This window comes from Stigmatopora argus, chromosome 4 (assembly GCF_051989625.1).
Source record: "Stigmatopora argus isolate UIUO_Sarg chromosome 4, RoL_Sarg_1.0, whole genome shotgun sequence".
NCBI classification, from domain to species: Eukaryota; Metazoa; Chordata; class Actinopteri; order Syngnathiformes; family Syngnathidae; genus Stigmatopora; species Stigmatopora argus.
The window spans coordinates 19,659,540-19,673,181 of NC_135390.1; the positions used below are offsets into that span (position 1 = coordinate 19,659,540).

The window sequence follows — 13,642 nt, forward strand, 5'->3', positions numbered from 1 at the left end:
GAAAAAAATAGAAATGTTGAGAGAAGAAAAAAAAACACATTCATAGTAGATCAATAAATTGATCATCAAATTAAACATTAACGTCAAAACTATTCTGTGGAAACAGGAACAAGCTTTGTAAAGATCCTTAACTTTGGAAATGTGCAATATACAGTTAAACAAGATGTGTTTCCATAATTATTTTGCAAACATGAAACAAAAAACTGAATTTTGCACTTATATTCTGAAAATCCCCCAATAATTAAAAAAAAAAGTTACAAAAAAGATTATACACTTGCATTAGGACGTTTTTCAGATGTTTTGACATTAAAATATATTCCAAGATCTCAAAATAAAACACAATTTTTCATAAAATAATATGTTTCCTATTTCTTCTGAAGAAATAGCATTAGGGCCAGACTTTAGAAAAAGAAAAATACATGAATGAAACATTAACATTTGAGTTGATAAGCCAAATGTTGACAGAAAATGATTCACATGCTGATTTGGCTGCACTTGAAAGGGAATTTTCTGGCAGGTGAACACGCACAGGTGCAACCTAGATAGCCCGAGCCAATACGTACGAGCGAGGCCGGGATGTCACCAAAAACTAGCGTCCCATTGATTAGTGGTGTCGCGGGCCAAGAAAACCAGTGCCCAAAAAAAAGTGTTTTCCTTTCATTGTAAAAACGGCCTTACTTTTGCTTGTCGTCTTCCTGAACACGACAGCGTTTTCCCCTGAGGTGAAGAATTTGAAGTAGGTACAGTTGGATTCTGCAGACCAAAAGACAACTTTAGCACAACATACAAACACACGCGCGGCTGCCGGTCTTCCGCCAATTGCCTTTTCTGCATCCCTGCGCACGCTATTGTCCTTCCAGGCATCGATTCTATTAATAGCCAAGTGTTGATTCGGAATACGTACGGACACACACACACACACACGTTGCACGCATGGGTGGAAGGTGTCACATGCATTGGATTGGACGTCTCGCATCGTCAATGGCACTGAAAGATGAGCACTCACGATTAGTTGTATCACAATAAATGAATGAGACGCCGATGGTCACCAATGGTGACCAATGAGTAAAATGATCAAAATGATTTTTTTTTTAAAAGCTACTTTTGAGTGTTATCAGTAATCTGATGATAATTTAATGAATGCACTTATAATTACTGCATCAAGAAATCCAATAAAAAGAAGCAGATGAGGTAAACGGAGGTTAAAAATAATCATAATTTGTGTATGGAAATCGGATATTTCTTAAACCTCTGACAATGGAAAAAATATTTCAGCACTCACCTATGGAGAAAAAGGCAAGCAATGACAAAAATAACGTGTGCGATCGATTGGTCGCCAGTCTTTTGGTCGCCATCTTTTGGTCCCCGGTCTTTTGGTCGCCAAACGTCCGGCGACCAAAAGGCCGGCGACCAAAAGACCGACGACCAAAAGACCGGCGACCAAACAAGGTAAAACAACACAGTCTACGCATCAATAAAAGCCAACAATGGATATGAGCAGTTTCACTGAGCCGACGTGTGAGTGTATAAGAGTTTGTATGTACATGCGTTGTCCCTTTAAGAAGCTACGTCAGTCAGTGTCTTAACAAGTTCTCCAACAAAAAACAATAAAAGTCCGGGAAATTTGGAGCTTTTCTTTAGCCTAATGATTAATAGGGCATTAAGTATGACAAAATAATAATTTGCAGTTTGTATTTAGGGAATTTGAGAAACAGTTTTAAATAGTAATTATCAATAACCTTCTGGGCGACCAAAAGACCGGCGACCAAACGACCGAGTACCAAAAATACTCATACAAAAACAATAAAAATGGGTGACCAAAATGGGATTAAACTGGGAAAGACAAATAAGCAGAAACATGACTTACATGGACAGGGAAACACCCAGGTAACACTCCAACAATAACGTCACCAAACACTCATTAAAATACCCAGACAAGGGTTCTAATCACAAAATGGAAACAGCTGGCCAGGAGAGGAAATGAACAAACAAATTTAAATTAACTTGGATTAATATATGCAGACACACTCAAACATATGTTTAATGTAACTTTACACAAAACTGAATTCTAATTTGGTTTTAATTTGTTTTACCTTCTCTTGGCCAGGTTAACTGTTTGCGATGCCTCCACCCTCACGTTCACTATCGACGGGCTGTTTGCTGTTGTATTCCCTTCAAAATATTCCCAAAATGATGCACACAAATGTCCTCACAATAAGGATAACGCACGACCACTTGCCAACGACAAGTAGTCTTGAATGAGCGATCGCGGGAGCCAACAGGCTAAGGAAGGAAAAACAGAACTGAAAAAATGCAACAGCTCAGCCTACCCACGTATTGATTGTGTTTAATGAAGTTTTATTGTGAGAAAGGGTGCCATTGCCTATCGGTGTTGTGTGCACGAGTATACTTCATTACCCAGAAAGCCCTCTTTTTGCCCGCGCATGCGCGTTGTGCGTTTTCTGGTCCATGTGTAGCGGAAACTCGTCTGAATAAATCGTTCAGTGCTCGTAGATATCTGTTATACACGAAAGAGATGTGGCAAAAAAAGACAGTGCACTACAATGATAAACAGCCTCTCATGTCATGGCCACCTGGCTTGGTCGCATCTCGTATCTCAGGCGAATTATCCGATCGAAATTTTCATCGTACCTCGAGCATGTCGTAGGTAGAGCTGATCGTAGGTCGAGGTACCACTGTGTTCTGATTATTCTCAGAATTTGGACAAAAGTCACCATTCACAGAATTCTGACTATTAAGTCAGAATCTCGGTCACTTATTTTCCAGCGACCCTTATCAAAAACAGAGCAGAATTTGCACGACGACGTCAAAAACGTGCCCAAACGGCGTTGACGTAGCAAAGACGAGGACGCTTGGGGATTATGAGCGCAGATGGAGGGGTGCTTGGTGAAAGCTAAGGAAAGAAAAAAAAGAAGTCAGCCACAGATGGAGGAGGAGGAGGTTGAGGGAACCAGGGATGCGGGAGCGGGAGCCAAGGGGCTGCCACGCAGGGGGGCCCTGAATACTGCATTAGACCTCCTCTTCCTCTCCCTTTCACTATTTTTAGACAAAAACTGTGAAGTAGACACATTCTGCTCGGCTTCCTGGGCGCATAGTGACAAGTCTCACCCACAGAGCGTAACAGGGCGCACGTGCTCCAACACAAACACACACACAGTCAATGTAAACCAGGAGTGTCAAACTCTGTTTAGTTTGGTACACGGTCGATTGGTCGCCGATCTTTTGGTCGCCGGTCTTTTGGTCGCCCGGAAGGTTATTGATAATTACCATTTAAATCGTTGCACAAATTCCCTAAATACAAACTGCGGATTACTATTTGGTCATACTCAATGCCCTATTAATTATTAGGCTAAAGAAAAGCTCAAAATTTCCCGGATTTTTATTGTTTTTTGTTGGACAACTTGTTAAGACCCTGATTGACGTCGCTTCTTAAAGGGACAACGCATGTACATACAAACTCTTATAGACTCACACGTCGGCTCAGTGAAACTGCTCAGGCAGACACACACTTGATCACACAACTCACGAATTAAAGCATTTAATTATGTATGTCCAATATGAATGAGCTACACAGTGCCCGTCGGTCAGAACAACCCGGATCGGACCCTCTAACGGACCACTTCCAGCCCGCGGGCCGCACCTTTGACACCCGAGACGTAGCCGCCTCCCCCTCGCTCATCCTGCGCACGTTGCTTCCAAAGCGCTCGGAGGCCCGGCGAGAAAACACCAAACAGCGGTGGCGGCTCGGCCGAGAAAAAAACAGTTGTTTGTCGCCCCAAACAAACATGGCCGCCATCTGCCCATGGCGCCGAGACGCGTGAGCAGACCGGCTGGCACGGCGTCACTCGTCAACAGACTGTTAGGTACACATCACGACGCCTCTTCGCGCTGCTTCATGGAAAGCGATATTACATAATCCTCCGCGTGGCTTCCCTACGCTCTTCTTCAATCGGACGACTGCTGTGATTGTGTTTCAAGAATGTTTTAATTGGCACGTGGAGGGTGGATCGGATGGCCTAAATGCATGATATCACAGGTGTCAAATTCCCAAACCTCACTGCCCCCCAGTAGCCAAGATGTGCAAAAAATCTGGGATTTTTTTTTCAAAATTCTATATTAAAGGGTGTCTTTATCACCAGTACTACGACTACAACAACTACTACTACTACTATTATCAGTACTATGACTACAACAACTACAACTACTACTATTATCAGTACTATGACTACAACAACTACTACTATTATCAGTACTATGACTACAACAACTACTACTATTATCAGTACTATGACTACAACAACTACTACTATTATCAGTACTATGACTACAACAACTACTACTATTATCAGTACTATGACTACAACAACTACTACTATTATCAGTACTATGACTACAACAACTACTACTATTATCAGTACTATGACTACAACAACTACTACTATTATCAGTACTATGACTACAACAACTACTACTATTATCAGTACTACTTCTACTACTACTATTACCAGTACTACTACTACTTCTACTTCTATTACCAGTACTACTACTACTACTACTTCTATTACCAGTACTACTCTTTCTACTTCTATTACCAGTACTACTACTACTTCTACTACTACTTCTATTACCAGTACTACTACTACTTCACTACTACTAGTACTTCTATTACTACTACTACTACTACTACTTCTACTACTACCTCTATTACCAGTACCAATACTATTACTGCAACTACTACTACCACTATTACTACTAAAACAACTACTTCTACTGCAACTACTACTACTACAACTATTACTACTACAACAACTACTACTATTCATGTATTCATCAATGGCAGGTCACAAGAAGACGGATAACCATTTACCTTGGGGCAATTTAGTGTACAACTAGCCTACCCAGCACGTTTTGGGGATGTGGGAGGAAAGCGGAGTACCCGAAAAATGAGGGGGACATACAAATTCCACAGAGGAAGGTCCGTACCTGGGATCGAACTCTCGATCTGACAACTGTGAGGCCGACGCCTACTACTACACCTTATAATCCAGTGCACAGTTTATATGAAACCAATGTCAAAATAAGCCATTCATTGAAGGTGCGCCTTTTGATCCGATGCACCATACAGTACAGAAAATACGGTAAACACCTGCTTCTTAACTGGATTAAAGTGAAGATGGGGGAAAAAACGGGTGTGGTTTTTTTTTACCAAACCAATGGCGGTGAGGTCCCCCCGACTCACCTCCCGGCAGTTCAGCGGGGCCACAGCTAGCCCTCTCGGGGTCCACGTCAGCCACCCAAAGGGTCCGCACGCACACCTTCCACAGGCCGTAGTGTGCCATCTGGCACGTTTGGTTTCCGCCAAAGTTCTTGGGCTGGGCCAACTCCACCCAAAACTCGGTTCCCACTCCCAGCACGGTGAGCGTCACACCCACCGCGCACACCAGGAAGGCCAACTTGATCTTGCCGTCCTGGCTGTCGCTCATCTTCTGGCTCCGTCTCTGAGCGCGGCCCCCCTTCAAGGCGGCCAGACCCCCGCCCTGGCCGCCACCCGCCTGCCCTGCGCGGCTCTCATCGTCGTGGGGTACAAAGAAGTTATTCCACATCTCCAGCTGGGATATTTCGTATGGATGTCAGAGCGTCGCTTTATAATGGCGGATGAATAAATCCCATCTAATACGAGAATAGAATCAAGTGAAAAAAGTGGATACGTGGAATTCGAGGTGTGAATGAAGCCGTTTCCTTTTTCCTGTCATCTGGAAAAGAAAGAAAACAAAGCGATGAGACTAAATTTAAGACCAACTTTGTAAATGTTGAACCTTTTCATGCAATAGTTAATCACTCATTTTTATTTATGCCAATACAGGACAGTTGTTTGACTCATTGACTGTTATTGATGGTGTAAGATGTCCAATTTATTTGGACTTGGAGTCACGGTCAAAATGAATTGGACGACTAGCACCGTCAATGGAACTGAAACAAGAGCATACATGGCTAGTATTTCTCATTTAAATAAATTGGATGTTTATCGCCATCAATGACATCAAGTGAGTTTAATACTATAAAAAAAAAATATTACACTGTATTCCTGTTTTCACATATAATAATAATAGTAATAATAACAGTAATAATAACAGTAACAATGACAATAACAGTAACAATAACAGTAACAATAACAGTAACAATAACAGTAACAATAACAGTAACAATAACAATAACAATAATAATAATAGTAATAATCGGAGTAATTTAGTTTTTATTAACATTACACTGAATTATATATTTATTTACAATAAAAAATAAGAAATAGTTTTTTTTAGATGACCAAATGTAGTCTACTGCCCGGTAAAGGATTAAATTTCCTAAACGTCAAAAAATATGGGTACTATATCTAAATAAATGACCAAAAATAATTAGGGTTTTTAAAAAGTCTTAAGCGCCACTGTAGTCCCTGAAAGGATTAACTTCCCTGCAAAATCAATGGAGGCTGAACCACATTGAAATAAATTCCAGTTCATGATTTTGCTTGTTATTTTTGAAAGAAAGAAAAAAACATCTACCGTATTTTCACGACTATACGGCGCATCATATTTTTAGCTGCAGTGTGAATAACGAGTGCTATTTCTGTATTTTACACACACAAAGGACGCACCGTTTTTATAGACGCAGCCAGGCATGGCAAAGCATACACCAGCTTAAACATACATGCTAAAAACACGTTTTTAAAAAGGCAACGGAAGCAAAACTGAATTCGGTTGTACTTTATTTAGTCATTTTACAATGTACTCACGTCATCATCACCCACAAATCCATCAAAGTCCTCATTTTCTGTGTCCGAATTGAACAATTGTCCAAATGAGTTTTATACGTTCGTCCAGGCGACCACAATCCATTCGCAAATTGTAGCTAGCTAGTAGCTAGCGTAACTATTCCAACGCTGCTTTCCATGCTTTGTAAAGCTGTGTTGATGTCGATGTATACAGGCCACAATCCATTTGCAAATAGTAGCTAGCTGGTAGCTAGGATAACTTTTCCAACGCTGCTTTCCATGCTTCGTATTGGGTGTATTGACAAAAGAACTACATATTCCAGCAGTCACTGCGCAGTACTTTTTCTACGGGGAAATAGTAGAGTCGGGGGCTGTTTGTCATAGTTGTGAGAGCTGTAGAGTCGGTGTACCCTATCGACTGATTTATTTAATTTTATCGTGATAACAATTTTAGTATTGGTCCATATATAAAGCGCACTGGATGATAGGGCGCCCTGTCTATTTTGGAGAAAATTTAAGACTTTTATGTGCGCCTTATAGTCGTGAAAATACGGTATTAGGGAGCTGAAACTGGGTTTGCAACTCAAAAATACCCTCAAAGACGCTACTAGGAAACTGAAACTTGAAAAAGTGAGCTCTAAACTTTTTTAGATGACATCACGCCATCTTGTGCATTCCTAAAACCCGAATTCCTCAGTTTCATCTTTTGCACCCGCCAGAGCGCGGTGGAGTCGGCCCACCCTGTCTGGCTTGAATTTGGATCCCGTCTGATCCGGGGGGGATATAACACGACGCCACAAATATCCCACATCCGACATCACATGTCATAGCAGATGCGGGAATCAGGTGTGGGAGTCAGGCTTAGAAAAAAGCATTTTCCGCCACCCCCACCTCTAAATATGACGAAATACCCGTGGGATCGTTACAACAAGGTGGCAGTTGACCCATGTTGGGTGTGAGACGGGTGATAATTCTCACCAGCACCAGAGTGCAAAGTGTGCTAATTGGCATAAAGGGGGGGTCTGAAGGGTCACATCATGGGCAAAGAGCACAAAAGGCCCCCCTCTCCCACATAGAGTTGGTGGTCGACTTAATTCCCAGCTTTGCGCCAGTGGTCTCCGAGGTTTTATATAGGTTATTGCAACACCTGTTGCTTTTAATGCCGGTAATTCATTGGAGTGGCCACAACAAAGTTGAAATAATAACATAACAGTGGCGGGCCGTCATGGCCTTCAAGGCCTTCTCTGCTGGCCTAAGAAATATCTGAATCATATATTATATTTTGTCTATCAATACTTATTAAATAATTCCAAATTGTCTGTTAGCTTCCTTTCATTGCTTTTCCCCCTGGTTGCACTGCTTCCAGATGTGTGTTTTCATATTGAAGGATTTAACCAATCACATTTCAGCCATTATTTGTTGCCAGGGTCAGAAATCTGCCTCAAGGCCTTCACAATCAGTCCTGCAGGCTCTGCTGCATTAAACAAGCGTCGATAAGACTGTTGCTTTAACCAATTGGAATTCGATTTGGTGACACCAAGTTAAGTTGATAATCGATTACAGAATAACTTATAAGGTTGCATATATATATTTTTAATTTGTTTTATATATTTACTGGAATATATATTTTTTTCTGTTTATTATAATCGTGCTTCTTTGCATACAGACACATTGCCAAAATTATTATTAAAAAAATAGAATAGCATGAAAAACTAATATTACTGATTGAGAGCTCATTAAAAAATCAATTTATAATATTTATCTAAATACACATAATATAATTACAGGTCTAAAAGACAAGAAAAAAAATACTCGATTTCAGAATAACGTACGATCATATATTATAGGGTTACATATATATTTTTAATTTGTTTTATATACTTCATAAAATAGATTTTTATTATGTTTATTATAACCATGTTTTTTGTAGCTACCATTAGTTTACTCATCATTTACAGCACTACCTTAAAGCGGTAGTTTTGATTAGCAAGTTTGCTCGCGTTATTATTTCGTGAATACATTAGATTTTATTATTATGAACATTTTTTTTTAAATCAATGTATTGAAAATGTCACACAGTCTGAAAAAAGACACATGGACATTTGAGCTTTAAAGTACTATGGTGGTTACATAATTTGTTGTGTATGCATGTTTTAATTTTGCCTGTGCAGAATTCGAGGTACAAAACAAAACACACCCACTTGTTAACCACACACACAACAAGATGTCTGCAGGGTTGCAAATGAATAGAAGACATCAATGAAGGTTTCAAACTAGTTAAATTAAGGGGCATTTTATGAGTAGCATTATTCCAAATTAGACACTTTACATGAGTATTAAACAGGGATTAAGGGTCATTTTAATTTAGATTAAATCCTAAACATAGTGTTTCATCCCCCTTAACTTTTCCCTTCAGCCAAAGTTTGCTAGAATTTGAACACTACTGGTTTATTCCTGTTTATTCCCATGGAAAGTTTTCAACTGTGTCTGTGTGAAATCCATAAATGAAAGAATAATAATAATAATTCTGACCTGTGGTAGGGTGTTGCGTTGTGGAGAGGTCGCTACAAAGTTAAACTAGAAAAAGAGTGCTTATGGGGGAGTGAAAAGGAAAGACAGGGACAGACAGGGACAGACAGACAGGGAAGGAGGAGCAGCCAGTAAATAAACCCCAATGGAAAATCAGGGGAGGGCGCCAGGGTTGCCAGATGGACTGGCTTCCTGCCCAATTGGGGTATTTTCAGAGGTTGGTTCGGGTTGAAATTAAAATTTGGCTCTTTTTCTGTGAAAAATCGGGCTTCCGGTAAATGGCTAGCTAAAAATATTATTTCGGCTACATTTTTGCGCTTAATTTTAATGGTTACATTTCAATGTCTATAAATTCAGCTGTTTGTCTTCACACTCATGAGCTGAACTGGCATTTTAGCATTTTTAAACACAATAACTGAACTATATGTAAAAAAAATTTTTTTTTTTCATAATAATTAACTGCATGCCTCTCAACCTCGGCCAATCGCTTCCCTTATTAATGATTGCAATTCCCCTTATTAAGGGATGACAAATCGTACAACGGCAATAAACAGTGTGTTCGCTTCATTAATTAAGTCAAGTAATACGGGGACTGAAATAGCTATTTACAGTTCCTTTTTTTAAATATATATAAATACATACCTGTCAAACTCGGGCAATTATTAATGATTGAAATTCCCTTTATTAAGTGATAATAAACCGTAAAAACTCAACATGGTAAATATTTACTCACATAGGGCGCACTTAAAAGTCTAAAATTTCACCCAATCAGTCGGTCCGTCTTTAATATCCACTAAATTCAAGATTCTTTAGATTGCTTGCTCACGTAGAATGTATATTTATATTTATATAATGAAAAGGCGGAAGTGACTAACATTAGCAATCCACGATGATGTTTTTGTCTGCTACCAGTGACCGAGACGATCCGGATTAGAGCCAAGATGGGGAAAACGAGATCAGTTTCACCCCTATATTCCCTGTACGCCATACCGACTGGTAACGCTAGTAAGCAGTAAGCCGAAATGGCGCGGGGGCACACGGCGCGCTAACGTTATTGAAAACATGTCTGTGTCCGTCAGGCCCTCGCCGTGGTTGCGGCGTCTATTTTGGAAAGCCACCTGTTAATGACATTAAATGACACTTTAGGAGTTTACGCTCAGGCGGCTCATTTTACCGCAGGAGAGTGAGTGAGTGAGTGAGGTGAGGGAACGATGAAGAATGTTGAAAGTGGTCTACCGCGAACAACGTTATTTGCAGCACACGGACAGTCCGGATTCATATTTTAATTGTGTTTAACTCATTTCTTAAATGTTCGTATTTGTAGGCAATAAAAATAATCTGGCTGTTTTTATTCTTTTGCCGAGTTTATCATGTGTAGATGTATAAAGTCTAAAATGGGACTTACCAGGATTTCCAGGTAATTTCAGATTGATTGATTGACCTGAGGCATTTCCAGGCCACTTCCCATTACTCATTTTTAGGAATTTACTGATGTTCTTCTATTTATTTTAGGGCACATGTTTCAAAGTGGCGGCCTGGTGGCCAAATCTGGCCCGCCGCATCATTTTATGTGGCCCGGGAAAGTAAATCATGAGTGCCGACTTTCTGTTTTAGGATCAAATTAAAATAAAGAGTATAGATGTATATTACATTTCCTTGATTTTCCCCCAATTTAAATCAATAATTGTCATTTTTTTAATCCATTTTTTCTGTGTTTTTAGTTCAAAAATCATTTTGTAAAATCTAAAAATATATTTAAAAAAAGCTAAAATAAACATTGTTTTAGATCTATAAAAAACGGAATATTCAGGGCTTTTAATCCAGTTCTTTTAATCCATTTATTTTAAAAAAATCTAAATATTATATCTAAAATGGTCCGGCCCACGTGAAATCAAGTTGACGTTAAAGCGGCCCGCGAACCAACCCGAGTCTGACACCCTTGTTTTAAAGCATTTATGTGTAAAGGTGGGTCTACTTTTAAGTACCTTCCTGTTGATACTGTCTAAATTGGAGTTTTTTGGCATTACATCAAGTTTATTTGGCCCATACAAAGGCTGTCCATACATTATGTAGCATATAGCAAGGGAGTGTTTGTGAAGTTGACCAGCTGAGAACAGGACAAAACAAGCTCCAGGCTGTGTCAAGTCCGTTCTACTTCAGTGACAGTGTCTAGGCTTTGGACTGCACATTTTTACTTCTCAGTCCCCTAAAACGAGACCACTTGTACGCGTTCAGCCGCTCGCCAACCAGGGGCCAGAAAAGGGCCACCCAGCCGCGGACGGACGCCATCAATAATGCACCACCGCATCGCTGATGCCCGCTGCAACCTTTTTGGCACATTGCACAAGTGCAGCTGTCAGCGGGCCGGAAATCATCCGCTTGGACAGAGCGCATCGAATATGTATGCATGATATGAAATTTTACTCCACAAGAAGCCTTGACACAATTAGAGATCATCTGAAAAGTAGCCCCCCAAATAAGGACGACCTACGATCAGCTCTACCTACGACATGCTCGAGGTACGATGAAAATTTCAATCGGATAATTCGCCCTAGATACGATCAAAATTTCGAGATGCGACCAAGCCAGGTGGCCATGACATGAGAGGCTGTTTATCATTGTAGAGCACTGTCTATTTTGCCGCATCTCTTTCGTGTATAACAGATATTACGAGCACTGAACGATTTATTCAGACGAGTTTCGACCAGAAAACGCACAACGCGCATGGGCGGGCAAAAAAAAGGGCTTTCTGGGTAATGAAGTATACTCGTGCACACAACACAGATAGCCAATGGCACCCTTTCTCAGAATAAAACTTCATTACCCACAATCAATACGTGGGTAGGTAAGCTGTTATTACTTCTTTAGCCTGTTAGCTCTCGCGATTGCTCATTCAAGACTACTTCTCGTTGGCAAGTGGTTGTGCGTTATCCGATTGTGAGGACATTTGTGTGCATCATTTTGGGAATATTTTGAAGAGAATACAAAAGCAAACAGCCCATCGATAGCGAACGTGAGGGTGGAGGCGTGGCAAACAGCTAACTCGCCCAGAACGAAGGTAAAAAAAAAAAATAGAATTCAGTTTTGTGTAAAGTTACATTAAACATATGTTTGTGTGTGTCTGTATATATTAATTCAAGTTAATTTAAATGTTTGTTCGGTTACGAGTGCGTTGCCGTGGATAAAGTCTAAGTGCAATTACCTTTTTTGCAGTGCGGAAGACAGGGGAGTGGCTTCCGCTTGCGAGTTTCAGCGGGGATTTTCACATTTTATGATTTAAAAAAAATAATTAATAGCAGAAAAAAAATCGCAAAGAAGTGAATTCACCATAAGTGAAGTCGCGATAATCGAGGGAAGACTGTAAACTTGTCTTTAGATGCCACAGGATGGCAAAAATGCATTTTAAGAAAAAGTAATCATTCTTTTATCCAAGATGGACAAACTTATGTTCAGAAATGACCCTGACAGTGCATTAAATATTTTGACGTGTGAGTGCCGAATCATTAAATGCCTAAAAGGCATGCTCTCTCCGGACTGCCATGTTGGCTCTGAATGGAGATCAATGAGGGAAGAGCACCCTGGAATAACAATTAGCACTAGTGGAAGTTACGTCATCGGGACATGTTACATGTTAGCAGGGCTTCTGTCGCTTTTTTTTTACTTTCTTTGCCAATGACAGTGACAGAAGTCCAATCAAATGATGTATTTCATCCTTGTGTGGCCAATTTAAATGAGTTTATCACTAGTAAATGTCCAATTCATTTCAAGTGGAAGGTGGCTGCCCAAATGGATTGACTGTCTATCTGTGTCAATAGCAGCAGGTTTTTTTAAATTTTATTTATTTTTTAGTTATAACAGGTCAATTTAATAAAAGGTTATAAAGGGAGAACTTAAAAAAAGAACATTGTTGTCATCAATAGCTTTTCAGTTTGCTTTTGCCAAGCTGGGTTAATCAAAGAGCGCCATCTTATGGGTTTAACAGATATTTCAGTGTGATGTCCATAATAAGATTTTTCCAATTTTTCTAGAAAATAATTTAGAGCAGGGGTGTCAGACTCTGGTTTGTTCGCAGGCCGCATTAATGTCAACTCGATTTTATGTGGGCCCGACTATTTTAGATATAATTTTTTGATATATTTTTTTATAAATGGATTAAATGAACTGGATCAAAAGCCCTGAATTTTCATTTTTTTATAGATCTAAAACAATGTTTGTGCTTTTTTCTTAGTTAGGGAAAATCTCTTGTAATCATTATGTTCTGTATTAAAGTGGAAAATAGAAAATATTTTTATATATTTTTAGATTTTACAAAATTATTTTTGAACT

The 13,642-nt window shown here is 39.7% G+C and overlaps 1 protein-coding gene across 1 annotated transcript in view; it reads right to left on the reverse strand.

Moving 5' to 3' along the window:
• Window positions 1-9,473, reverse strand: part of cacng6b (calcium channel, voltage-dependent, gamma subunit 6b) — a 40,435-nt gene extending 30,962 nt beyond the window's left edge. The window contains exons 1-3 of the mRNA XM_077599150.1: window positions 9,320-9,473; window positions 5,261-5,774; window positions 679-753 (exon numbers count right to left, since the gene is read on the reverse strand). Coding sequence (XP_077455276.1) covers window positions 679-753; window positions 5,261-5,624 — 439 coding nt within the window. The 5' untranslated portion in view covers window positions 5,625-5,774; window positions 9,320-9,473. The remainder of the gene's footprint in view (window positions 1-678; window positions 754-5,260; window positions 5,775-9,319) is intronic.
• Window positions 9,474-13,642: the final 4,169 nt, after the last annotated feature.